This window comes from Ambystoma mexicanum, chromosome 2p (assembly GCF_040938575.1).
Source record: "Ambystoma mexicanum isolate Mex_15411 chromosome 2p, UKY_AmexF1_1, whole genome shotgun sequence".
Taxonomy (NCBI): Eukaryota; Metazoa; Chordata; class Amphibia; order Caudata; family Ambystomatidae; genus Ambystoma; species Ambystoma mexicanum.
Genome location: NC_090923.1, coordinates 1,296,448,401 through 1,296,476,332, shown reverse-complemented (window position 1 = coordinate 1,296,476,332; position 27,932 = coordinate 1,296,448,401). Strand labels below are relative to the sequence as shown.

General features: G+C 45.0%; 1 protein-coding gene across 3 annotated transcripts in view; it reads right to left on the bottom strand.

Annotated features, from left to right (window-relative positions):
* Nucleotides 1–27,932, bottom strand: part of SMIM10L3 (small integral membrane protein 10 like 3) — a 733,015-nt gene that overhangs the window by 647,170 nt on the left and 57,913 nt on the right. Inside the window, exon 2 of one of the 3 annotated variants that reach the window (XM_069645626.1) lies at nucleotides 3,211–4,172. The exons of 1 other annotated variant lie outside the window; for it this stretch is intronic. In XM_069645626.1, the coding sequence (XP_069501727.1) occupies nucleotides 3,211–4,065 (855 nt within the window). In that variant the 5' untranslated portion in view covers nucleotides 4,066–4,172. Of the gene's footprint in view, nucleotides 1–1,423; nucleotides 4,173–27,932 lie in introns of those variants that run through there. One more of the 3 variants, XM_069645628.1, reaches the window with a different exon arrangement.

Sequence of the window (27,932 nt, the reverse complement as noted above, 5' to 3'; positions counted from 1 at the left end):
AATTTGGAGCAGGGTTTTATGGGGTCAGGATGCGAGGGAAGGAAAATAAATGGGAACACAATTAGACACAAAGATGTTCAGACAGCTCAAAGCTACAGCCTGCAGAAAAGATCAAATCCGAGCACTCTGAGCCCTCGGACGTCCCGTCAGCACAGGGACAAAAGGAAAAGCAAACGTTAATTAGAAGAAAAAAAAAAAGAAAAAAAAAAGAAAAAAAAAGAAAAGCAACCTTTATTGCTGAAAGAAGAATGGAGCAGGAGTCGAGGTAGAGACAGCAAGTTTGTAACACAGGGCGTTGAGCACTGATTGGTCAAAGGGAGGCTGGCTACGGTGCATAAATTCCTAAAGGGGCAGACACCCATTTATGATTTCCGCAAGATATGCATAGAGGATAGGAAAATGTTTAAAGTTGTAGGGATTCCGAGCAAAAGAGGCGGGAATATCCAAAGTGTGAACGAGAAGCCTCAGTTAAACCCTCCTTCTCAATCACTATAAGGGCAAATACACTAACCATGGCGCAAACAGGAGACATTGAGGGTGCTATTATAACACATGAGATAGAGTTGGCAATAGAACACTTGCACTTTGGGTAAATCACATGCCCCAATGGCTTCCCATTAGAATACTGGAGAAAAGAAAATCCAGGACAACAAAACATCCTTGAAATGTCCATGGAGCAATAGACTCCTAATTGCCAGATGTAAGGCATGCCACAATATTCGTACTGCCAAAAAAGTGGAGAAATTGCTGGGCGAGTGTGCCTTATATAGGCCAATCTCCTTTGTCAATAGAAACCACACTTCTGGTCAAGACCCTGGCTAATTGGCTGCTGGGAGTGTTTGAATGATTGGTCTACTTGGATCTGATCCATTTTATACCAGTAAGATCCCCCTGAAACAACTTGTGCAGACAGTGCAATCAGAAACATGGGAAGATCTGGAGGCACTTTAAGAAGTGGATCAACATCCCTATTAGAGATGAACATTTAAGAATTGATCACATACTTATATGGGGGTCTATGGTATCTGGATCACTGGTGATCCAGCACAAATCAAACAATGGCTTCCATTGGCGCAGCTCAGGCCACAGTGGTCTCATTGCATGGAAGGCTAAAGACATGAAATGTGACAAGTAGGACACTCTTAATTCAGTTTTGATTTGAAACTGCTGTGTATTTATACCAAGCATTCCTAGCCTGTCAACAAAGAATAGAAAACGAGAATCTTTGGAAAGATAGCAACACTGAATATCTGTAGTTACTGTCAAGATGATTTTCTTCCGTTGAAGTCAGAATTGCAAGCATCCCTTTGACTACACTTAAGTAACAAACTCAAAGATAGAAGGTGACCAAGCACCAACACATGGCAAATCTAGCTATACATTCTAATTTAAAAACAAAATCGGTTTTCAGTGAGAAGAAACATTATGCTTTCCAGTTTAGAATAGTTTTAAATTGCGTTTTCACAAAAAGGTAGATTGACAATGTGAATAATTTACAAATGGGAGACACAGAAGAAGCACTGTGCGTCTTTTGGTCAATATTATATCTTCCTTGTTTTTACAAATGAATTTTTTTTTTTTTAAACATGCAAATCAGGCTATTAAATTTGCTTCACCAAACACGCACAAAAAGATCAGTGTTGATGTTTTTTGTATTGAAATATGATGTTTTCAATTGTTAACAGTACATTTTGTTTTGGACACCTCCATAATGGATAAAACATCAAATTAAGGTCTCTGCTATTTCTGCACAAACCATTTCTTTCATTTTGTAGCAGCTGGACAAATACACCACCCACATTCCTGGCCTACCAAAATAAGTACGGTTTCACGTTTAATGCCATTTATTTTTTAGACTCCTCCAGCTCTATTAACACCCATTGTCTACATTTTTCCCATGTCTATTTGTTTCTCTCTTTAATACCAAAAGATAAGAGGGAAGCCACAACTAGCATTTAAAAAAACAATATTTTGTATTTATTTACTTGGCACCCAAAAAAGCCATTAAGAGAAAGGCATCAACCGATAATGTTAATCTCCACGTGGCACATAAATTGATCATTTCATAGTTCATATGCCATGTAGAAGATAAAGCTAATCCCAACAATCAGAATAAGGGGCATGGCCGTTCTCCACACGCCCAGGAGCTCATATATCCAATACCCTGATTGTCTAGAAACAGGTAGTCCCCATGTGACCAGTGAATCAGTACGACCAACTTTTACATGCCCAGTTACAGATATGCCCAGTCCCCTCAATGTCAGGTAACAGATTTTGACTGTCTCCATTTGCATAGTAACAGGTTTGGCCAGCAACACAACGTTTGCCAACGGGCTTCGGCAGACTCCACAACGCCCAAACACAAATAAGCATTAGCCCAATTTATAGAAAGACATGATGTGCTCTGACATGCCCCCATAAAAGCAGAGGATAGTCCCTAAATCTCCATTTGCAGAAGCATGCCTAGTCTGTGCAGCTGCATTCTACGTGTTACAGCAGTTGCGTGAGCCCTTTCCTAATTCAAGTACTACATCATTGGTACGCTGCATCCTGGGAGAGCAGCTATACTAGTACAGGCCGAGAACGCTGCCAGCACAGTTTTCTCAGCCATCTTTGCTTTCACATTTCAGTTTTGTTTTCAATAGAATAATAACATTATTCTGTCTGTATGGAACAATTACAATAGAAAACAGATTGTCGATTACAATCCTGCTAGGTAAACCCGCTGACACGTTACACATTGGCATGCCATTCCAGAACGCCCTAGGAAAGGTACAGAAATTACATCTGTATAAGGATTATTGTGTGGGTCTGCGTTGGGTGCTAGGGCACTACCATTGCGGTGGAAAGGTCCTACGCAGAAATAACTGGAATACAGCAATTTTATTCACTGGGAAGTCAGGGTAATGCAGTTATTTTCCCTAGGGACCCTCCACAAACTTTAAGACACTTCAGAGAAACTCTTATTAAAAACAATATTTAAAATATGTTCTGCCACATCGTTAATAAAATAATATTGCCAATTACCCTGTATTTCTAAAAAAACTCAAAAATCTATTTCAGTGAGCCCTCTTTGAGAAATCTGATTTTTTGCCAATCTAGGACACTAAAACAGCAAGAATCATGTCAAACCTTCTATTCGTTTAACCAGTTAAACATTTCTCCAAGGATATATTCATTACCCATTTCTCAACGTCACTATGCATTTACCTGAACTACGGCATGCCAAACACTTGATAGTGCAAAAGCGCGCATTGCTAACAACACTTGTGTTATCTGAGGATTATTGGTTGTATTTTTCACACTGGAAATCATGTTCTTGTATTCCTTGGTGTGCTCTGACGAGATGAGGATTAAATAGTCAAGAAAAAGAAACTGCCCCTTTCTGCTTGTGAGCATAGCAGGATATTCACTCAGTATTGTAAAACGGAGGCACTGTAAATCAGAGAGCCGCAATACACCGGAATATAAAGCTTTGCGAAATGCAAAATACAGTTCATCCTCAATAATCCCAACTTCTAGATTGAACAGGTTCAACATTTGCTGATATGGTATGTCGGACAACCAGAAATGTGCAAATCGTGCAAAGTTATCTTCTGTATGACACCATCGCCTTAAAACGGCCATCGAAATGTAAGCCCTCTTAAGCCACTCTGTCACAGAAGCATTGTCAACATGCTGAAAAATCCTACAGAAATGGTCATTTGTAGGCGAAACACCAAGAGCTGTGGAATCCTCCAAACCAGGTATTTTTGAATTGTTGGTTAGTACAGCTTCAAATAAATTAGACCGTTTCTTGAAAATGTGAGGCAGCGGTTCACCCTTTCCAAATCCAAAATTTCTGAGCAGTGGAGAATGTTCTTTATGTAAACTATAACTGCCATCAAATTCTGATTTACGTAATGAAATATCTAAACCCTGAAGAAGAGAAATCACATTTTGTCCACATGGATTTTTTTCACTTGTGCAATCACTGGTTTCATGCATTTCTTTAAAGTTCGAATATTCTTCTTTGTTTTCATCTACTTGTACGAGTGATCCATCAGTCAAAGACATTCCATCCATTCTACTTTGTATTTTCAAAAGTTAGAAATAAAACGGATTGGAGATTTTATCATTTATGAAATCCATTAAGCAGCTAATCAATTACATCAGTGAATTTCAATATGTACCTGAAAGAAAAGAAGAAGTTCATTATTAGCACACAGTTTATGACTGTACCTAAACAAAAAGATTCATCTGTGAAGCATAACTATATTCTTTAAAAGTAATTGTTTAAGTAAAAATTAGTCTTTATAAAGCGAGACAATTGCATATAATGTATCCTTAACATTCTGTGGGTTTGTAAAGTGTATACCTCACACTAGAATGGGCTCAAGGTTAAAGAGATCAAAAAATAATTAACAAAATACAAATATGCTGGACAGGTTATGAATACCTGGGAGGTGCTGTACACCCAATCAGTTATCTCAGAACCTCGACAATAACTGCTGGTTTGGCTCTGTGATTCAAGTCATATTAAAGGCTTGCAATAACTGCGGTTTGTGTGACAAATAAAAAGGCATGGCCTCTTTCAATGGTGCTCCCAGACATTCTCCATGGTGACCATCTTTTTCTTTTTTCCCCAGTGTGGCTATTCTTAAACACGTGGTCATGCAGCCAGTTCAAATTGTCAAGGCTGTTATTCGTTTCTCGTTATGCTTTCTTTAACTTGCGAGTACTGTCGGGATGAGGGATTAATAAACCATTTGACACTAGAGACGGTATTTTAGCAAGCCTATTTTCTAACACATATACACCGATGTTTAGGAAGGACAGAAAGGAAGGATAGGGATTCTTCAAATGAAAGCAAAAAGGAGCAGTTTAGTTACATTTAGAGCTTTATTAAATCTCTCACTTTGCTGAGACTCTGGCTCTGAGTGACTTGTTGGGCTGCCAAGAGACAATGGGGTTTCAAGTGTCCCCAGCACTACTTTGGTTGTAGGTTTGTGTCTTTCTATAGTCAGGCCAGGTTTCTATTGCCATGGTTATGGCCAGCATGCTGAGCTCTGTCTAGGTAACCCTGCCACCTGCCATACAAATTGGTCCGGGATAGATTCAGAGATCACCACACATAGGCCATGTTTCTCATGATCCCAATGGAACTAGTGAGATTTGTGTTTGCGCCCAACAATACTGGCAAGTGGCTCTGCCAATGCAGTCACCAGCACAGGTTTAACAGGTGCTAGCTCTGTGCTCTCCTCATCCACTTCCTGTGTTGCTGGTCTTCTCTCCTCGTCTGTTAATTGTTCTATCTGGACCTTTCCTTCTCTATGCTCAGATCTTCTTTATATTAGCACCAATCAGGCTGAATTCCATTATCAAAACCTGCATTCACTGAAAGAAAATACAATTCTCTTAGCACCCCTGGTTTTTGGATTTCAAACCTGGGGGTGCCAATAGTCATAATCACCCATCCCACGGGCTGGAACGGAAGGTAACAGCACTGGGACGCTTGTTAAAGCCCGAGCGTAGGGCCCCAGGCCATGACAACCCGAGCCCATGGAACGGGTGATCATGGCTTAAGTCCAATATGCCTTGATACAATCGGTTATAATGCACTTAATACCCAGAGGTTTCTAAGCGCAGACCCGGGGATCGAACCTGTGTTGCTCCGTGTCGCCTTGCTTCCAAGACAAGCACTTTGCCCCCGAGCTATCCTCACCAGACTCCCTTCTGCTCTTTTAGCCTACCCCCCCGCCCAACCCCTCGCAGGGTCTCTCGACTGTCACAGTCTCTATATCCCTTGTTCCTCTCTCTTGGTGCTATGCCTCCATTTCTTTCGCTCCACTCCCCTGGGGCATTTTTCACTTTCTTGCCTCTTCTTCTCCACTCCAAAACGTCTCCCACTCCAGAGCCACAACAACCCTCACCACTGCACCACTGGGTATACCAGAATGCTCATGAATCTTACTTCCACCGTACATTGCCGCTTACATGGCTTTTCTGCTCACCCCCCGCCTTTGCCGCTATCCATTCTTCACTTTGCTATCCTGACCTCCAACTATTTATTTTGTATTTTATTGAATATTACATAGCGCTTTTTTTCAAAGCGCTGCACAAAGTTAAAACCAACGGTACAAAAATAATGAACTGTGAAGTAAATCAAACATGATTCTGCTAGCAACCAATCATGAACAGTTAAGAAGATGATTTTTCAAAGAGACCCGAAAGAGAGAGTAAACCAAGATAGACCGAAGAGATAGGGGAAGTGTTCCAATGAAGAGGAGCAAGAAGCTGGAAGGAACGAAAACGAGACTGGGCGCAAAGGTGGGGGAGAGAACAGTCAACATAAAAAGACAGGAGAGAAGAGAGCAAGAATGAGTATAAAAGGACAGAAGAGAAGCAAGATAGTCGCAGCTAGCCCATAAAGAGATTTAAAGATTAAGCAAAGAAAATGAAATTTAAGTTGGGAATGAAAAGGTAACCATCCGAGAGATGCAAGTGATTCTGAGATAGAATTAGGATAGGAGAGAAGACAGAGTACACAAACAGAGGAATGTTAGATTGATTTCAAAGGAGCAAGACGAGAGGAAGGGAGACCAAAGAGCGTAACAGAATAGAAGTCGAGAGAAGATTAGCGAAGAGATCAAAAGTAAGAGATGCAAACTTTACAAACATTATAAAGATGAAAGCGGCAAGAACAGAACGTGAGGGAAATTTGAGTAAGAGAGAGATTAGAGTCCAGATAAAGACCAGGATTGTGTGCAGTAGGGGGAGATAGAAAGAGTAGAAGGGGGATAGGAGATTGACAGTTGTGGAGGCGAGGGGGAATTGTGCTCATTCCCGCTTGCTCTGTTCTCCAGGTCTTCATCTCTCGCTTTCCTCATCTGTCTGCTATTGCTCAGTCTCCAAAACACCTGCCATCCTGCAGGGACAACCCAAGCACTTTTAATAGGGGTCTGGTCTGCCCCATGGTCTGAAAATGAGAAACCACTAACCGCTGTGGTGCACAGTACAGTAACCACCCACACTGGTTCCTCAAATTCCAATGAGATTTCTCAGCTGCTCCTTGTTGGGCTCTCATTTAAGTGTGAGGACGTGGGGAAAACCTTGAAAAGAAATGTGTACAATGCTCAGGCAGCTTTGCAGTAGACAGTCTTGTCCGTGCACTGCAGCATGACGTTTACTGTGCTTCTTAGAGAGACAATCTTTCAAATACTTGGCCCACCAGTATAGGAAAGTAATACTATGTATTCCTTGCATTAAATCTCAAAAGACACTGGGCTGTTCCACATAGCAGGACTGTGCATCCACCGTCTTCTCCACAGGCACTCCCAGTATCAGTGCCCTTTACTAATATAGTAATTTTCTGATGTCCACAGCCAAACATCATGTTTGCAGCAAGCTTGCAAATCTGTAAAATCACACTAGATGTGCTGCTGAAGTTCCTTAGTTTAGATACTCGAGCTAAGAGGAATGCACTTGTCCCATGGTGACAAAACAAATGTACAGTGCTCTCTGTAATTTGGTGCATGTCACCATAAGCAGACTTAATATTTGGTGCAATGCTGACAGCCATGCAGAGTGAAACTTTTGTTTTGCTTTTTACTGGACACAAAGTTTTGTTTGCAATAAATGTCAAATATAAATTTCGAACTTCCCCATACTCACCAGTAGAGTCAAGAAGCATGAAAATGGTACTTGCCCTTCATAAAATCTCCTAGAACGTGCAAGTGGGCGAGTAGATTTTGCAAGCCTCGTTGCTGGGAGTTTGTTAGGATAAAGGTTTTACTATTGGGTGTGGGTAATGGGCCAAGCAGTATTTCTTCTTAGGTTGCCTTGGCTGTTCTAGGGCACAGAAAACCTGTATTTTAGTTGCTCTAGGTGAAAGAAGAGGACGGGGCAGGGATCATTTTAAGTTAACTTCTCTCCAAGAGCTCCACCCAGGCTTTTGATAGATACAGGAGGTGGTTTATTCTGGTGGCCCTGATCTCCCAGGTCTTGGTCCTGGTCGTCACTGCACAGTCACATGCACTACCCAGCTCCGCTTTACTGTTTCTTGAGTGCTGCACGCCCAGCTGGGATTTAATACCACAAAGGTACATTTCTGGCTACTAATAGGCTGGGGAACCTGGCCATCCCACCATGTTGCAGCTACAGGCTCTGCATCCCACAGAAGATAGTGGTGGCAACTGGCACCAATGGCCAGTCAGAATGCCCAACATATGTCACTTTAACACGGTACCAACTTCCAGCCTCATTCCCCCATGGGGAAAAGAGATTAAGCAGATATGCAAGCTACCTTCACAATGTATTGGTAGGGCCTGTAATGGCCAGTTTGAAAATACATGTTAAAATGGATATTTGCACTTGTAGGGGGCAACTGTTTGCTATAGGATTCATTTTAACAACAAGCCAATACAGTGTTATATTACTACATATTAATGAGATGTTCGCAATGCCAAGTAATGCTTTCATATAGAATACAATACCTCCAAAGGTTTCGTGTTTGCCAGTGATGGCAAAGCTGCACTGAAACACACACCCTCCACTACCCATTGTGGATTGCTTTCCACCCCATTGGCTAGTGGTAAGGCAGCTTAAGAGACATTTGGCTGAGCATAAGAGACATCTGGCTCTGAATTCCATCAAAGCTGTGGCTCACAAAAGGCACTCCACAAGTTTGCCTCTTCACTTTCAGATTTCTTCTTGATCTCTGCTTATTTTACTGCACCTGTGTATTAAATACCATTATCGTCCGATCGCATTGCTGGACACTCCTGGCAAAATCTTTGCTCGAATAATCTTGCAAGATCTTAATGCCTGGATGCTATTGCATCAAAGACGGGACCCGAATCAATCTAGCTTTGTTGCTGGCATGGGCACCACACTACATTTATTCTGTTTAAATGCATTAAAAGCACAATGCCAAGCTAAAAAAAAACAATCTTTTTTTGCATTCGGCGTGTGAATCGATCTCGAGTACTGCTTATGTCATAGCTCAGCCAAGATGAGTGCCCTCCATCACTAAGTGACGTTATCTATGGCCTCCATTCTAACACATCAATTCGAATTAGACTGTCCATCAAAGGGCTATCTGCCTCCATTTTGCCGTCCTGAGGGCTCAAGCAAGGCTGTGTCCTTGCCTCAGCCATTTTTAACTATTTAATACATAACGTAAAACAGGCTTTCGACTGTGTCTGCTCTGATTCATCAACACCTAATGGCCTTCCCATTAACAAATTAATGTACGCAGGCGACCTAATACTAATTTCTAAAACGCCTATAGGTCTCCAAAAATTGCTATTGGCCTTCGACTTGTACATAAAACAAAATGAACTAAAAATTAATACCAGTAACACTCAAATTGTAGCTTATTCCCCCCAAAAAAATCATATAGAGGACACATGTCTTGGTCGATCAATAAAGTAAAATTAGAAGAGGTCCCCAGTTACATGTATCTCAGTATGGTGTTTGAAGGGTCAGTACAAGCAAACCGCAGATGGAGTGTTGAGCAGAAATTGGACAGCAATTTCTCAAACAAAAATAACTAATACATTAAATTCTCGCTCAATCCAGCCTTGGTCTATTGGAATTCGAAAGCGACACCATGTCTTTTGTGTGGAATGGAAAAGTGAGAAATCCTGCCTGATCAGTTTTTTTGATAAATTGGAAGCTAAGTTTTGGCGATCCATTTGAAATCTTCAACAGTGCATTCCTGGTCCTTGGTTGCGCTATGAGCTGGGTCTAGTTTCACTGAACGCTCTCTATCAATCTGTGCGCTTTTTAGAAAGTACCTAATATCCACTGACTTGAAGCTTATGCTAAAAGTGCTTGCAACTAATTTGTTTTCAACTCAGCAAATCTTTATCCAGAATGGGATTGCAGGCACTTATCGTATTCTTGCTGAAGCAGATGTGACCATTGAAATGTTGGTATCGAATCCGGATAAAGCTAAGAGAAATATTTATCCAACTGACTGGATAGACCAGAAACTGATTGTATATGGGGATAAGAAAATTCGAACAATAGAAAAATCTTTGCATATCACCATCGCCACAGCATCGCTCTTCTATATTACGCATGCGTCTTAATCTGTGGCCTACTAGAGATCTATCAACTACACGAAAGATAATTACAGTAGCACAGAACTTTTGTTGATTTTTCCAAGACTCTACATGCAATGAAACACTTGAACATTTGATTTCACTATGCCCTGCTCTCACTGCGTTGCAAGCTATATACTTCACAAGACAGTGTTCATATCTTGACTATTTGAATGCAGAGAAAAAAATGGTTAGCCATATTAGGTGCATATTCTGTCTCTATTCAAATTGACATTATTAACTTTTTAAAGGCATTGAGATTAGATTAATGTTATGAGTTTCATATTTAAAAACTGTTAGATATGAGAATTATGTATATATTATAGCTATGTAACCTTTTATTTCTTTCTCTATTGTATGATGATATTTTATTTTAAAGATATTGATAAGTTGATTATCAGCTGAATCCATTTTTTCTATGGGCAGATTTTCAATTCTCATCTTTGCAGTGTAAATTGGATGTGCTATATGTGCTTAGTTGCTGAACTTGCAGAAGGCTTGTGCTTGAATACCAACTAAAGCACTTGATTAAATGTTGTGGGATCCGTGCAAATAGTTTTATTTTGCCTCAATATAGAAGTATGTGTAATGTAGTGTTCATATGTTATGCCAGTGTGTGATCTGCAGTGGTTCTCCAAAATACATGTTCCACTTTAAGCAGCCCCATCACATCCTAGTTTATGCAATCTTTTTCCAACCGGATCTCACACTCTATGTTGTCCTATGCACAGCATCTCCATTTCAAGATGTTCCTGGTACAAGAAAGAACACTTTAAAATGCTACCCTACTTCTTGGAGCTAATGCCACACCATTTAAAACAATTGAAAGAAAATGAGTATTTCCCCAAAAACCTTACATTTGTTTTAAAAAAAATATGCCTGGTCTGAATGATGAAATTTATTTTTGAAAAATCATATTTAACATTCATCATAAAACTACACCATGAACACAATATTTCGAATTTAAAAATGTGTGTGGTGAGTTGGAACAGGGGTGCTAGCGTGTATGGCAAAAGACGTAACGATTTATCATGGTACATTTTACATTGACAAGCATTTTATTTTAGTTCAAATTAGAACCCAAGCTTATGTTTGTTGCAGCTGGGGAAATCATGTTGATACGGTCCTTCACATGCTGACGACAAGGCTGTATATAACATGGCAAAGGTTTTCGTGCACAATCCACACTGCCTGATTTATGAAGTCATACACTAGAACATACTAAATCAAAGAATGTTTTGCCTAGAACCAGTATCAAATTACCAGAAATGGCCTGTGACAAGGTCACATTAAGTAGAAACTTTGGGGAACTGGGTGACTCTGGAGGCCTATGTAATGAGGTCTATACATGTGGTAAATTGGTCAATGCACAGACTTTGCTTCTACTCTCCAACTTTGGGTGTTGACAGGATGTTACAGTCCAGTAGAACAAACGGGAGCAGTGATTGCCCGTTAAGGGAATAACCGAGAGCAAGCGTTGTAATCAACCATGTCAGCAGTCCCTGACCACAGCGATACTCACTCTACACACTCCTGGGGGGCTCAAGCATGATGCGCTTTAATCATGGGAAGATAGAGAAGCCCAACCCCAGGCTGCAGAACCACATTGGCTCAATTTCTCTGCAAACAATACCTTCAGTGCCACACTAACATGCACCGCAATATGCAGTTGCTCCATCTTGGAGTCAGATGGCCTGAGGTTTCCAAACCTAGGTCCACATCCAGAAAAGCAATCTCACAATTAAGTAACTGAAGCGGGGGTTGGGGGGTCAAACTATAGTGTGGAGACAAGTGACGCGTGTAAGGTGGCCGTAACAAGAGCATTCTAACTAATCTTGGGATGCAGAGACAGTAGGAACATTGCCTAATTATGTGGGATTTTTGCTCTGCAATTTAGGGACTACCCAAAGGTAGAAAATGAGACAGGCTTTAAGAGAGTTGGGACAGCGAAAGACAGCAAGTGAGTGAGAGTGCAACAAAAAAGAAGGGAAAAGACTAAAGATTACTGAGGGCTTTAGCTCAGTTTCTGACCTAGGTCAGAACACAAGGTCATCAAGCTGCAAAGAGATTGCTACAGATTATAGCTGGCAAGGATTAAGACAAAGAAAGCAAGTTCTCAGTCTAAAGTCCCCTCCCGTGTGGTCAGGGAAAGGCAGCCATTACCTGATCCTAATCCTGGGGGGTGGTATGAGAGGGAAGATCAGCTGGGAGGAGAAGGTGGTCAAGGGAAGGGAGTGACTGTCAGGAGAGACGCTGTGTTCATCCTCTTCTGAAGATGAGGTTTCCCTAGTGCCTGAATAATGGCAAGTTGTCACAGTAGGTCTCCCCCTCACAGACTTACCTGAGGTGCCAAGTATGTAAACCCTTTTATAAACATGAACATTATGCATATAAAGGGTCAGGAAGTTAATATTAGTAGTTATGATTCTACATTGCGTTTTTATTGTAGACCCAAATGAAAACCATCACTTCCTTTGAAATCTTCCTTTAAATATGCATCCTATAAATTACCCAAACCGATTGGAAAACAATTAATAACATTATGGACTTCAAGTTAGTACTGAGACGAGGCAGAGGGGTCCAGAGTTACCAAACTGTGATAAACTATCTAGTTGTTGCAATGACCCACAATTGAGCAGGACCGTTAAACATTTAAAGGACGTTCACGTGTGTGCCAAGAAGAAGCAGCAGGCAGAAGCAGAAGCTGGAGGTGACGCTGTGCTGACAACGGGACGTCATGCAGAAAATGTGGCAGAGGTCGGGAGTCCTGGTTTATGCAGAGGACACACAGTGGGAAGCAGTTTTGAGGCCAGCTAGCCTGGGGCAGAGACAAGCCCTCTATGTCCTGCTCCAGTGCAAGGTTTTCACAGGACAACATACAGAGCTGTGAAAGCTCTATCGAAAGCAGGGTCGGACTGGGACAAGAAATAGGCCTGGTCACCCCAAAAAAAAATGTGGCCCACCTCTCACCTCAAAAAAGTGGCCCACCCCTCGCCTCAAAAAAGTGGCCCTGGACCTCTGATGACATCACCGGAAGTGATGTCATTTGACCCCACCCCAAAGTGACATCCCAGGAAGCAATGAAACACAACCTTGACAAAACAGGAAGTGGCATCAAATAGGAACAATGCCAAGTACACTAAATTACTGGGAATCCAAGCAGACGTCCAAGGCCAAATGATAAAATGTTATTGCATAGCACTTTATAGAGCAAATATGCATGCAATGTCACCCAACATGTGTTGGTACTCATTTATTGACCCAAGAAGGATATATATATATATATATCCCCCCTTTTCTTTTCTTCCAAACCAGCCCAGGCATGGCCAGAAACCTGCCCCCACTCTGCAGGGATGATTTCGGTCCAGCCACAGGCCTAAAGGCCAATCCGACCCTGCTCGAAAGTCAGCACGAGCAGCGGCAGACTGACAGGAGCTGCCAAAAGCTGAGGCAGTCCCGACGAATGAAAAAGCAGTATAGGTGAGTCAGGAGACACCAGTACATAACAGTGAGTTGGGCCTGATGAAGGTGTGACCCGGGGCGCTCCAAAGTAGACCACTAGGTAATAATGAACATTTTGAATACTGAACATTTGAATTAGAGCAAACTGGGTACAACTCTCGTATTAAGAGATGTCAAATAGGGGAATATTGAAATTGAAAAGCCAAAAAGAGGCAATAATAAAACAACTTTCCTAAAGAGTAATGGAACATTATAACCTGCATTGCCAAAGCCAAACAAATCTGAGAGTGACACCAAGGGAATTTGAATATGACATTTCCAAAACATGATACCCCGTAGGAGAAATGGGTAAACTACATTGCCAGCAGCCAAAAAGGTTGTGTAGATAGAAACTGCAGGAGCAAAGCCTTCATTGTAGAAGGTGTCAAGGGGGGAAGTGAACTGCAACTTGCATTGCCTATGGCAAACAGATCAATGCTAGAATCATTGTCCTTGTGTGCAGTACACTTGTGGAAGAATTTGTGACCCAATTGTGTTAAAAGACTAACCCAAGAAACAGTTGTTGGCTCAACACTTCCCATTGAGGATTCAAGTGTGGAAGGTTAGGAACAAGCCTTACCACAGAGGACACGTTGTAGGAGTTTTATCCTGGTAGGCAAATAAACCAGAAAAGGGACAAATAGTAGTTAGTCCTGGCAGGCAAGTGTACAAGGAAGTAGATCATTTGAAGTACTGTGACTGTGGTAGACGGTTGTGGTGGAAAAAGTGTCCATTTCACTACCGTGTTTTGATGAACTGTTGTAGAACCAGCCTGACTGAGGTGTTGCTTATAAAGGAGAAATACAATGTGATAAAAAGTGATTGTCTTCAGATAAAAGAACATTTGACTTCAGACTTAATTTGGGAAGAGAAAGTCTTTTGGGTTGCCAAGTAGGAGCTTGTGGAAACTTTAATTGTCTTTAAGTGTGAGAAACCCTTTAAAACCAAGATAGTCACGTTGCCAAGTGAAGGACATATTGAATGAGAAGAACGTTGTATTCTACATTGGCTAGCGAAAGCAATGTACCTAAAATTGAACTTTGAAAAATCCTGAATTGATCCAGGGAAAGGGGATCCAACTCTGGTCACAGGATTCCTGTTTATAACCTTTGTGTTTGAATTTATTGTGAAGTTTAAACAGCCAGATAATTACTGTACGATTTACATTGTAGGTATTAGTGTGAGGGACAGATACATTTTCACATTAGGTCATTTCCTTTAGCCTTAGTTTGTTAGGCAGGGAAATCCTTCTTAGGCTAGCGAAGGATGGGCATTTGTCACACCATTTCGCATTTAATAAAATGGCGACTTGTGAGAAAACTATACCTATGTGTCAGTCTTTCATTTCTGACCCCTCACAAAGGGCAGAAAGACTGCCGAGTGGTCTGGCACAGTTTCTGGCAGGAGACACAACCACAAAGAAAAGGTTGGAACCTTTTGGTTGTTGGTGATAATAGCTTCAGTTTGACAAGGACCCTGGACAAAGGGGAGACATTCTTGCCAGTAAATGTCACAGTAATACCATGGCAGTGGTTGGGGGACAGAATGGAGGGGGGGGTGTACCTCACGCAGCCGTTTGTAGGAGGCCCAGGGAGGCCTGCATGAGGTGCCCCCGCCACCCATTTGGGGGCAGGGGGGAGAGGGCCCCCAAAAATTGTGGGACAGGCCCCCCCCCAGTGGGTGGGGCAGTAAGGTTTGGGCACCCCGGGGCCAGATTGGCACACCTATGTGCCCCTCAGCTCCAAGGCAAGATTGGTAAACAAAGAAAAAAAATGGAAAATGGTGGAACGCATTTTAGGGGCGCTGTGGGGCACCCCAAAGGGACCGGGAATTTTCTAATGGGACGGGGTAGTGACCCCGTCTCTCCCACCCGCAATGGAGTGGGTGCCATGCAGCCCTCCCTGGGACCAGATATCTGCTCCTAGGAAGGGACGCCTGAGCCCAGGGTGGAGTGCAGGACAGCCCCCCCCCTTATCTGCCCCTGGGGAGGGCTACATGAGATGGGCCGCGCTTCCAATTTGGCCATGTGTGGATTCCCACGGGTGTCTTCTTTTGGGAAATGCACGGGGTTCCCCGTTTTCCTTGCTGGCTTCGACACCCTAGGCCCAAATCTGCAGGTTGCCCACATGAACAAAATGGTCAGTGGCGAAAGGCTTGGGGTTACCAGTGGTTTCCCCTTTTCCCGTCAGAACGAGCGCTCAACTCGCTGTGCTATTTCACCGGCTAAATGTGTCCTATTAACTTTTGTGTATGAAGCCCCTTGTGTAAAACTGTATAAAAGTTCTGAGGTTTTTGTGCTTCAGGGGCAGAGGGGAATCATTTTGGGATGGGGATACCATGTCTGATATGCGATCAGTTTCTGTATAGCGGTATGGAAATAAACAATGGGCTGGTAACCTTACCAGCACCTTTTAGTTTCCGGACCGGCATATTACAGGTCTGCCTGCTGGAGCCACCGGGCCCGACAAGTCTGAGCCTGGCGGGGACATCGGCCACGATAGACCCATCATGGAAGCACCGGCATCCTTAACAAAGGTGCCGGTGCTCCCGCGTCCCCATTCCCATAGAGTCCTATGGGACTCTTATGGTAATGGGTAACATTTTCCCGGTGCCTGACTTTCCGGGCCCGCCTGGGTTGTAACTTCACGGAGGCACCGGGGAGTCAAGAGTCAGTAAATACTTCCGGGTCCAGCGGCAACCCATCTGTAGCACTGTCACGGGTTACCGCCAGCACCGTAATGAGCCCCAATGTCTGTATTTGCTGCCTGTCTCTTCATTGGATTATTTGGTGAGGTGTGAGTTTTTAGACTGTGCAAGAAAGCTTGGAATAGAATGCAGGTATCCCAAAGTTAACATTCACATACTGGGTCGCCTTGAGACTTAAGCACCACTGGACAACTGAGACGATGTTAAAAATTAAGTTGCAAGTAACTGACCGATGTTGGAGATGCAGCACAGACACGGGCTCATACGCACATGCTGTAAACCGCCCTAAATTTACACAACCTTTCTTCAGAAATTCCGAGAAGGATCAAGTAGGTTTTGTCTGTATATATGAAACTTGGATCAGGCCTCGAAATCTCCCCACTAGTCATTGGATGGTGATAATTGACTCCTCGTTGGTCATTTTTAAGGCAGATTTCTTTCTTTGTGTGAAGTTTCCACATCGGATGAGTGCGTAGAGCGGATGAACGGATGAGTGCTTGGAGCGGATTAATAAAGGGGTTGATGTAGAGTGCATGGAACAAATTGGAGTGCATAGAAATATGCGAGATACATGGAATGGTCTAGAGTGCATAGAACGTAGAGCATGTAAACCATCATATCACATCACCACGCTTACTCTCTTCTTTACACCACCATCCAACTAGAACACAGAGATACTATGACACCATTCGGTATAGCTGTTCTCATACCAACATCCGCCTCATACTCCCCATCACTCCAACTAAAACACTGGTGGTTACACCCCTCCAGCCAGGCGTTCTCCTCAGGCCTAACGCAGCCAGAATCGGTCTGGATAAAACCTGCCAGAACGAACACATACTCCTGATCTCTCAACCACCACACCTATCGTTAAGAAGCAGCTACTTCACGAATACCACACCAGCTGCACACATATACGGTGCTCACACGCACCTTAGACACTCTCTACTCTCTCTACTGACTTGAACTTCGGTTCCAGAGGGCGTTCAACCTAGCAGCGCCTTGAGACTATACTAATGGTACATAAGGTGCTATATAAATGCAAAGTAACATAACAAAAAAGTTACAAGGCATTGAATGGCCACATACCGAAATCACCAAAAAAGGCCCTGGCACTGGGGGGGGGGGAATAGGCACGGGGGGGGGGGGGGGAGAAATACCCATGGCACTTAAAGGGTTAAGATCTGGTTGTACCTTCATGAGGCACAAAAAAAAAAAAATCAACGTAGCTGTCCTTCAACAGACTTACCTGGATGCACACAGGGTACAGGGGTTTATGAAACAGAGGGGGTGGTGGTTGGCACCACATTCTCTACTTACACAAGCAGGCTGCTCTTTTGGATCAGGGACACCACATTGTTGAAGGTTTCAGAGTCTATGTTGGATAAGGAAGGTAGTTTTGTGGGGGTAGTGGGGTAATTACTGGGGATACTGGTGTTTTTGCTTTGCGACTTACGTAGCTCAAGCTGATTTCTTTCACAAAATCAGGACTTCTTGGAATGTCGCAGGAATGTTGGGCCTCTCTGGGTTGGAGATTTTAACTGTGCACTAGATGGCATGTTGGATGTGGCCAGTGCCACAGTTAGACCGCTGGGTACAGCAACAAAAACCTGAGCGAGTGTGGTGGGAGACGTGTGTGAGAGATGCCTGTAGGGTTCTTCACAGTGTGATTAATCCGATGATGTCATTATTACTTTGCCTGAGGTAGCCTCTCCCTATGTGGCCAGGGGACGGCATTCGCTGCTTGATCCTGACCCTGGTTGTGGCTATGTGAGGGAGGACCATCTTGGGCCAGGCAATCCTTGGGGGAAATGACATCAGTGGGCGAAATCACATGCCCCTCCAATGCCCCCCATTCCCTTGTGCAGATGTTCCCTCCATTCCTCAAGTCTTAATGGCATACTGTAACACTCTTCCTCAATCACTTACCAGACCCTCTCTTAGTATTCCCGATTACTGAGACAGGTAAGAGGCAGGGATCAGTAATTGTAACGCTCACCTGATTCTCGCAGAGGCGCCGGTCTTGACTGGGCAACTACCGTATCTTCAAAAGTGATGTGCACCACCCGGTTGGCTCTTTGGGCTGGACCTCTGTGCACTGTATGCCTGACTCGAAGAGTAAGATGTCTGCAGATAGAAAATATGGATTAATGAACTGGGGTTATTGGGGTGTCCCTATCTCTTTCCTTTTCTCCTCTCCTGTAGAACCCCAAAGGTTAACGCTCTCACCTTAGGTAAGTGAGCGCCGAGCTCTCCATCTGCCTCGGGGCAGGGTGCTGTAACCAGTTTCTTCACTGGATAGGTAGCGCAGGCCTCTTGACTTCAGAGGACTGCTGTCCGTCGTTTACTTCACGAACGGTGAGTTCCGAATATTTCAAATGTCTTAAAAAGTCTTTTGTAATGCTGTCTCTTATTTTGCAGGGTTCCGGTGATGGCGGTTGACGGGCTGAAGTGAGTTGAGGATGGACCCGTATGCGGAATAGAAGCGCGTAAGTAAGCGCTTGTTGCTTGCTTCACGATGCGCACTAACTGTCCTTTTATTTTGCAGGTACCAGTTCGGAGCTGCTGAAGGATGCCGGAATGCCCACTGAGTTCGGCGTGGATGGGGTAATGGCACGTGAGTATTGAACGTTACCCAATGTCTTTAAACGCACCTTCTTTTGTCTTACAGATGCGGGATGCAGCGCCGAAGGCCTCCGGAGCGTGCAAAGAGTTGGTAAGCTTTTGTCTTTCAGATGCCGGAATGCAGTGCGATGACCTCCGGAGTGCGTGATGAGTAGGTAAGCCTTTGTCTTTCAGATGCAGGAATGCTGCGCGAGGCGTTGATGACAGCCGATGGACCAGGTAAGAGATGCGCTGTCACTGAAGACCGTAGTGCTAACCTGTTCTTTCTTGTCTTTATAGATGTTGCTGAAGACTGGATTCAGGATGGTAAGCCTTTTTCCTTTAGGCCCAGGATCAGATGCAGAAGACACGATGAGCGTTCTGCTGCAGAGGATGCAGAATAACGCAAAGCAAGATTCATCCATCGGGTGTGGTTTAAATAGCCTCCTGTAGTGCTTAGGTGTCTCCTTCCACAGCCACGCCTAGGTAAGAAAAGAGTTCCTGCTTTCCAGAAGAGTTCCAGTGTTCTGAACCTAGGGAGTGGCTCCTGCCCCACCCAACAGGAAAAGTAGTCCCAAACAGAAGAGGATCAGGGGTTCAACTGGCAGGTAAGTAAGCAGCATGGTCTGCTGCAGGTAAGTCCACCCAAGCATTATGAGCAGCGCTGGGACTGGGCATATTTATGAGCCTGGCGCCACTGGCGCCAGGACAGGGTCCAAAAGGTCCCAATTGGGACTGGCTGGCACTCGGAACCTGGGTTATGGGTCTGCTTCCAAGGGAGTTGAGTAAGTCCTGGCCTTTTGGAAGCAGAGATCATGACAGTAATGATCACGCCCAATAAGATCTCATAACTTTCTCAACATCATATAAAGAACAATATGGTAACCACTGAGACAAGGAAGAGGAACAGAATAATGACGATCACCAAGACCGGTAAGCCCACACAGCGGTTTAGTCTGGAGATTATTCAATCATGCCGGGAAGCTTAAAACCGGCGCAGCCGACAGGAAGCAGAGAGCTGCAGATGCTGGGCTGCATAGCGACTAGCACAGATATCGACCAGTACGCAGGGGAAGAGGACAGTGTGGGAAACTGTGTCGAGGCTGATCCAAACAGCAGAAGAGGAAACTGGAATGCAGTCGGCTCACCGCACGAGACCGTAAAACAGCGGGAACCGCACATAGCAGAAAAGGACACAGCGAAGGCACAGCGGTTGATGGGGCGCTATCCAAGTCAGCAACACAGAGGAAAACAAAGAAGCACAAGCACCAGGGAAAGAGGAAGGGTTATGAGGGTGCCTAAAAGTGTGCGCTGCTTCATAAAAACAACATGGGAACAGGTTAACATACCTGTAAGCTGTGCCACGAACAGGGTCGTTGAGCCCATATCCCGAAAGACACAAATTTAGAAAGAAATTCAAATAAATACGAAGGGACTTGGAAAAGCCTATTGTATGAAAAAGAGCGCCATTATTGAAACGAACATTGTTACGCAATGAACGATACATCAACGTTGGGCTAATATCGTTTCATGGATAAAAGGGAAAAGCAACAGTGTGAAAGTCCTGGCAGGAGCGTACACCAGGTGAAGGTAAGTGTTAATTAGTACCCTGCAAGGGATTATGAGCTTGTAACAAGCAAGGTCATTGGCCCTCGCTGGGTCGTTACCAACCCGACAAAGCCTTTGTCTGGCCTGTCGTATCCACGTCCTGGCCACCACGTAACACGGAGAAGGGACTCTATGCCGTCCTTTCTCCCTTCGATGGCAGCCACTGAAAAACGAAGTATATGACCGCCATGGAAGGGAGACAGGACTACATAAAGTCCCTTCTCCTGTTCCGTGGCAGGCATTTTTTTTTTGTTCAGTTGCACAACGCTGAGGCATCATGCAACATTTTAAGTCACTGTTAGGCAGAATCCTGTGCAGTTCCCGGGAGAACTACACAAGATTAGGACTACAGGTGAGAGCAATAAATCCCCTTTGGTGTCAGTCTGTACCACAAAGATTTAGTTGGTAGATGTGGCTGAGCAGTCAGACTCATCTCAAGAGGGAGATGAGCAGTATTCAGGGTTTACACAATAGGCCTACAGTACTGTGGCACAAGGAAACACTGACCAAAGTTTTGTATTAAAAAGTAGTTATATATTTATTTTACACACTTCTAAGAAAACACATTTATCACAAGTATCAAGCAAGTTAAATTAAGTCAAAGGAAAAGTATACACACTCCCTATATAAATTGTAGACCAAGTGAACCAGAGTGAAAACTTAGCAAAACGGCACAGTGACAACTACACACAAGGGATCCTCTAACAATTTCTCACAAGGGAGGGAAAGTACAAGTTATCTAGAAACAGTTCAGCAAGACAGTGCATCAGTATCGGTAATACTTAAAATGAAAACTGAGCAAAATGGCATTTCACAATGATTATGCAGTGGGAAGGAAAGGGTAGTTATAAGTAATGGTTGCACCACACAGTTCGAATGGAGAATCAATCTCGAGAAAGCAGGTCTAACAAACGTGACCAGAGTCAGTAGGCCTGTGCCAGAGTTAGTGGTACAGGGCAAGGGCCCAGGAGCAAAATGTTCTTGTTGCTGCAGTCAAGTCTTTGGTTAACGATGTTGAAAAAGTGGAAGCAGAAAGCGAAAGACAATGTTAAGATAGAGGGGTGGCCAACCCAGCAGGTAGGTAAAGGATTTAAAACACATTTAGGCTACCGTGAAGAAAGGGCGGCCTGGCGGAACAATGTACCTTTAAAATGAACAAGTGGCTCCTGCGGTGGTTCCTGGTAGTTCTTGCAGTTCGAGGGGTCCAGCAGAGGAAGAGAGGCTCTCGTCGTGGAGGAAGGTTCGAGGTACTGCACTACCCAGGGATGAAACCAGCCGTGTGCTGCCAAACAAAGTTTAAAAGTTACGCTCCTTTTAAGCGCGGTCCGGGTCGATAGCTGCCTGGCTATCCGGTCTCCAAATGCAGGGCACTGGCGATTCGACCACGGCAGGTTTGGGAAGGCGATTGGCAAACTGGTTGGCCCCACCAGCTCAAGGGAAGAAGGCTGTTTCAGATGAAGATCTCCTCTCGTCGTGTGGAGAAAAGTGGTGAGACGCTGCAGCAGGGCTTCACCGGTGGTTCAGTCGTTGCAGATGTCTTGAGCTTCTTAGTTCCAGTGGCGACGTCTTGCTCTTCCAGTCCTCAGGACCCTGCTTTTATGCAAAAAGATTCCCATTCATACAGCCTAGCTGTCACTCACACAGTGGAGTGGTCATCTTGGCGGGAGACCCTCCAGCCTATCAGGATAGAGTGCGACATGGGTTGCTGAGGCAACCCTGTCCAGGGGTCCTACTCCCCCTCCCACACAACGGACCCAACCCAGACTCAGTGGCGCCGAAAGGAGGGCTTCTTGGCAGAAGCCCGCCAAACAGACGAACAAAGGATCCCCAACCTGGGTTAGGAGTATAGAGAAAGAATTTATATTAAAGTTCTGGCAAATAAAACCTACCAGAGTAAAGTTAATAATAAAATAGACCGGCGGTATGTTAGAGGCGGTCAGTAAAAGTGGTAGCTTCGAACAATGGGAAAATCCCATAGAGAAATATTTGCGGTCGAATATTTATGGTAGTAACCTCTGCCACCAGCCAGAAACTTTAGAGAGAGGGACTTTAAGGTACCCCCTCGAAAATGAACATAGGGGAAAAACTATTAACCCCTTCCAGTACCTCCATGGTAAGATGGGTTGTACTGGTTAAGTTCATAAAAATTGACTAGTAAAGTCAATGGGGCCTTTACATGCCCTGGGAGACAGTAGTCAGTCCCAGGGTACGGAGTCTATGTTTTGGTGTCGCTACGACACCCATGTCACTGCACTGAGGGTGCTGTGTAACACATGTGAATAAAGATGGTTCTTATGGGGGAGAGAAAATCCCATAGGCATTAAACACAAAAATAGCCTAGAACATACATAGCAAAAATGCCTAAGAGTGGGAAAAAGAGTCTCACTCTTAGCAGGTAAAAAGAAACAAACCCTTCAAATCCAGCCAAGCTGCTGGGGGACTCTATAGGTAAGGGAAATTAGCCATAGAATGAGAATTCTCCATAACAGTCACTTTTGGTACCCCAGTTTAACGGGCCTGGGTACTAATAGCAATATGCCCGGGGGGGGGGGGGGGGAGAGTTGGCGTTAATGCATCAGTTAATGCCCCAGGGCATTACCCCGTGCAGTAATGATCCCCCAGCTCGGGGCTTATTGCTTTAGTAACTTCGTGAAAGTCCTGGCAGGAGATTATACCAAGCAGAGTCAATGGTGCTAAAGTGTGAACAGAAAGAGAATCTCAAAGAAGATGCATGCTTTTGAGATTGTGAAGTGTTATAAGAGTGAAGTAATACTCTCCTGGCAGGAGAGTATGCCAAGCAACCTGCGAGCCTGGGACCCACATTGAAATTGTAATATAGTAAAGAAGAGAATCCCTAGGAAGTCGTATGCCCTTAGTATTTTACACTAGCTGAAACCTGAAGAGAAAACCTGGGTAAGGGAGTCATTCCTTGACAAAGGGCAGAACCATTTGTTTTGGTTGATGCAGGGAAATACCTCCTAGATTAGGGATAGAGAGGCATTTTCCAACGCCTTTATTATCTCAAATAAATGATTCTAGCCAAAACCATGAGCCCCCCCCCCCCCCCCCCCATGTCCGCGTCTCATTCCTGGCTCCTCAAAACGGTGGACGAGTGTAGTAACAAAAATTGGGTTGCAATTCATTAGAATTTCTTCTGACTGCCAAAATCTTTTCAGGAAAATACTCAATTACAATTGGGGCGACTGGCTTTACACTCTGCAAGCCCGATTTCGTCAGCATTGCTGGTGCAGTTTTGCTAAACACACATCCTGTCACGTCAGCGGCATGTTAGCGCCAGCGCGTTCGCAGAGGTCAGTGACGTGTTTCGGCATCCCACTTCTTTTCTGTGTAATGGATCTGCCTGCATCCATTCCCCAGCGCCGCAGTGGTAGAGCACTAGCCATCCTCCAGAAATATCAAGCAATGGCTCTCATGCCTACGTGCCAGATACCTCAACAAAATTACCAGTCCTCTGGCCTATCTTCCCCCAGCATATTGTGTGAACAGATGGGTGTTAACAACTGGGCTGATAATAACTCTCCTTCCTTACACTAACCAGTTTACCCCATGATCCCGTTTACTTTAAATCCTTCATACCGCACAACAATGAAGAAGAACTGCTTGGGGGCGCGAATGTAGCCTCCTTTACAGGCATTGTTTGATTGCGGCAGCATGTCAGACATGCCCATAATGCTGAGCAATATGGTAACTGGTCAAGAGGAGGCTTATAACATGTAAACCTGGATGGTTCCTGCTCACATCACAGTTCCCTCCCCTCCCACCTGCCTCAAATTCCATCACACATGGGAATGCTCTAGCGAGCCTTCCATCACATGATAAATCTTTCGCAGTAGGGCACAACAAAAAGATAAAATGTATGCTACTTAATGCAAAGTCCCTCAGACATTCTACTGAGAATATCTGACTAGATCAGTAAACACAAAATTTACATTTGTGCCATCACAGAATCATGGTTGCATGATGCTGCAAGGCCCGCACTTTCACTCACAGTTCCCGTAGGGTTCAATATACTGAGCAGACCGTTTGCACTCCAAAGGCGGTGGAGTGGTCTTGATTTACGGCACATGCCTACAAATTCGAAGGTTGAGAATATCACTGTAGCAGACTGAAGTTATATGGGCGAAGCTGGAAATAGATATTAACTGTCGAATTAAGGTCCTTCTTATATACACAGACCCCCCACATAGCATGCCCGATTTTCTGCTGAATCTCAGCGACCCGATATTACCCAGTCTTAAACCCAGAGCAAGAATCCTCATTTTGGGAGACTTCAATCTTGGTTTTGCGGATGAGTCCCATACCTTGTCTACACTAGTTAAAGCTGCACTGCTTGACCTAGGTTTTCACCAGCACAATAACTTGTCTATCCATAATAAAAGGTTGGCTATTAGATTGGGTACTTAGAGAACATTACTTTAGGGACATAGAAAAGAAACCCTGTCTTTGGTCCGACCATTATCTTCTGGAATGGAGCAGGTCAATACCTACCCACATAAAAAGCAGATCAGAAAGGCGCTGGGTCTCATACAGAAACCTTTCCAAGCTTACACCCTCTGCCATGGCCCCATTTATCTCACCCATCAATAACGATCTGCCAAACCTGAACTCAGGGAATGAGTTGGCAGCAGCATACCTCAACACACTTGAATAGGCAGTCAGTGTGGCCCTGGTGAAATCACATCTGTTGAAAACTCAGCCCAGCAAGAAGTGGTACTCAGCCGACAACCACATATTAAAAACAAACAAGAGCAAACAAGACCAAAGCCTTGTAGCAATGGGAGAAAACTCATCCCATTGAAGACAACATCACTTACTCTCTTGCGGCCAAGGCACATAAAGCAATATCTGATGCAAAAACATGTTTACGACCAAAGAATTGCTGGAGCAACCTCCAATTCTAAGGAGCTTTTAAGAATCCTATTAGAACTTCCTTCACAAGTGATCAAAGATTCAAAATGGTGCATGTACATTCAAATAAGCTAAAGAACATTCAGACAGATATTTCTGCGGAAGGTGATGCAGGAGAGAGCTGAAGATGCCATTGCATCTCCAAGTATTAGTGCGACCTGTCCTAAATGCGAGTTTCACCCGATAACCGAACAACACCTAGCTGAAGTTTTAAAGAAACGTATTAAGGCCACAAACTGTAATGGAGACATCTGTCCTGCCCTTACGGTCAAGCTATGCACTCTGCAGCAAGTTCCCCCTGATGACCAAATTCGTGAATGCATCCTTCAAGGAAAGTCGCATCAAACAGGCATGGATTTTATTTTTTAAAAAAACCTTCTTTGGGGATTCCAATATGGCTGCCATTAGGTGGTAGACATGCTGAACACAGCTCGTCCCCGGCCCACACAGAAAAGAAGCATTAAGCAGCCTCACCCACCCCCCCGACCCCTGTAAATCCTCAACAGGAAGTGCAGGTGCCCTCCCTGTAGCAGCAGGTGTCCACAGTCAGAGAGCAGCAGCCCTGGTACGAAGCAGGAGGAGCGGGACGCTGCCCATAACGGAGAGCAGTCCGGCAGCCCTGCTTGTTCGAATTGCGCTGCTGGCAGCCGACGGTCCACGGGTGAGGAGCTGAAGGGGGGAGGGGGTGGGAGTATTGTGCCCACAGGGCTCCCCGCAGGTGCCGACTCATCAAGAGAGGTGCAGCAGGCAATGCGGCAGCCAAGAGGACAGGCTAGCTGTGACGTGGAGCAGCTCCAAGGCGGTCAGAACAGAGCACCCGGTGAGAGCGGTGGACCCTGTGGCCAGTTATCAAGGTGGGCCCAGACTGGGCCTTGACTGGAGCGAGGGGGGAGGCGCCAGCTTGCCGGGCCGAGACGTGTGAAGAAAGCTCCAAGGAACATTGAGGCGAGTTCTGGGGGCAGTGAAGAAGGAGTCAGTTGAGAGGAGACACTGCTGACAGTTGAGGGGTCCCCCCACTCACAGAAGCTGTAGTTCACAGAAGTGGTGCCTGGTGCCCCCCCCCTCTTGCCTAAGTCAGTGGGTCTCAAGCCCTACCAACAGGCAGCAGCAAGGAAGGCCTGAACCAGCTAAGAGACCAAGAGGAGTACAGCCTGCGAGGCATCAGGACAGGGGCGCAAACGCTGTGACAAGGGAATAGTGGGGGGGGGGGGGGGGTGGGAGACAGCACCAATGCACCAGCAACAACACAAGTCAGGTGGACAGCTTCAAGCGGAGACAAAGAGAAGAAGTCTGGGAGTAGGGATGGAGGGGGCAGCAAGAGGAATAAACAGCGGCTTCAAAGTCCTCCCATATAATATTAGGGGACTGACCTCCCTGGTAAAGCGATGCAAGGTGAACCATTTCTTGAGGCAGGAGAAACCGGACTCTCCCGCTCCAAGAAACCCATATTCAAAAGAGCGACAAGTCGAGAATCCGACTGCAGATGTATCCACATGTCTTTCAGGCAAATGCGGTTGACAAAACAGCGTGTGGGCTGTGACGCCCGGGGGGGGGGGGGGGGGGGGTGACCTCGTAGCTTTGGACACAAAGAAGGATAAACAGGGGGGAATTCAGCATCAATGCAGACACATTTACCCTAGTGACGGTTTACGCGCCGAACTCTGGACAAGATGGGTTTCTCATAACGACATTGGGGCAGGGGGGCTTGAAAGGATGGCAGAGAGGTACATTATACTTACAGGGGAATTAAACATGGGATGGGTCCCGATGGAAGATCGGAGTGGTGCGGTTAGGGGTTAGGGCTGGTGGATGTCTGGTGCACGTGCAGGGGCCTAGAAGCAAACTTACTACTCACATATCCATAGGACATTGTCCCGCCTAGACTAAATCTGGGTGTCGGCCCAGCTCATAGGGCGGATTCGGGCGGCAACTCTGGGACCGATTGTACTGTGCGATCATGCCCCGCTGGGTGCCATGGTGGATATGTCCTAAGGTCAGAAGAGGCTTTGGCAATGGTCCCTACCGGAATGGATACTCGCGGATAGTGTCCTATCTGCGACCATGGGAAAATCAAATTCAGACCTACTTTTGGGAAAATGCTATGACCGACACCTCCCCGGGGATCTGGTGGGATGCCTTCAAGGTGGTAAATCAGGGCAGAGCCGATTGCTCTCAAGGCCTCCAGGGACAAACAAACTAGCCAACTGGAGAAACAACAACTAAAAATCATACCTTAAAATGGGGAATTGCCTGGCAAGAGACACACTGAAAAGCTATAGGGCAATCAGGGGCCAGTTAGGCCTGTTGAGGGCCAAGGAAGCGGCACAGAGCCTCCTTGGCATGAAGCAGAGATTCTATGTGGGGGGTGGGGGGGGGGGTGAGAAATAGAGCAGGCAAAATGCTAGAGAGGCAGCTCAGACAGAGGGGAGCTACCCAGACTATCCTGAGAATTCGAGATGAAGCAGGGGAGGTCGTGGTAGACACTGAGGGAATTCT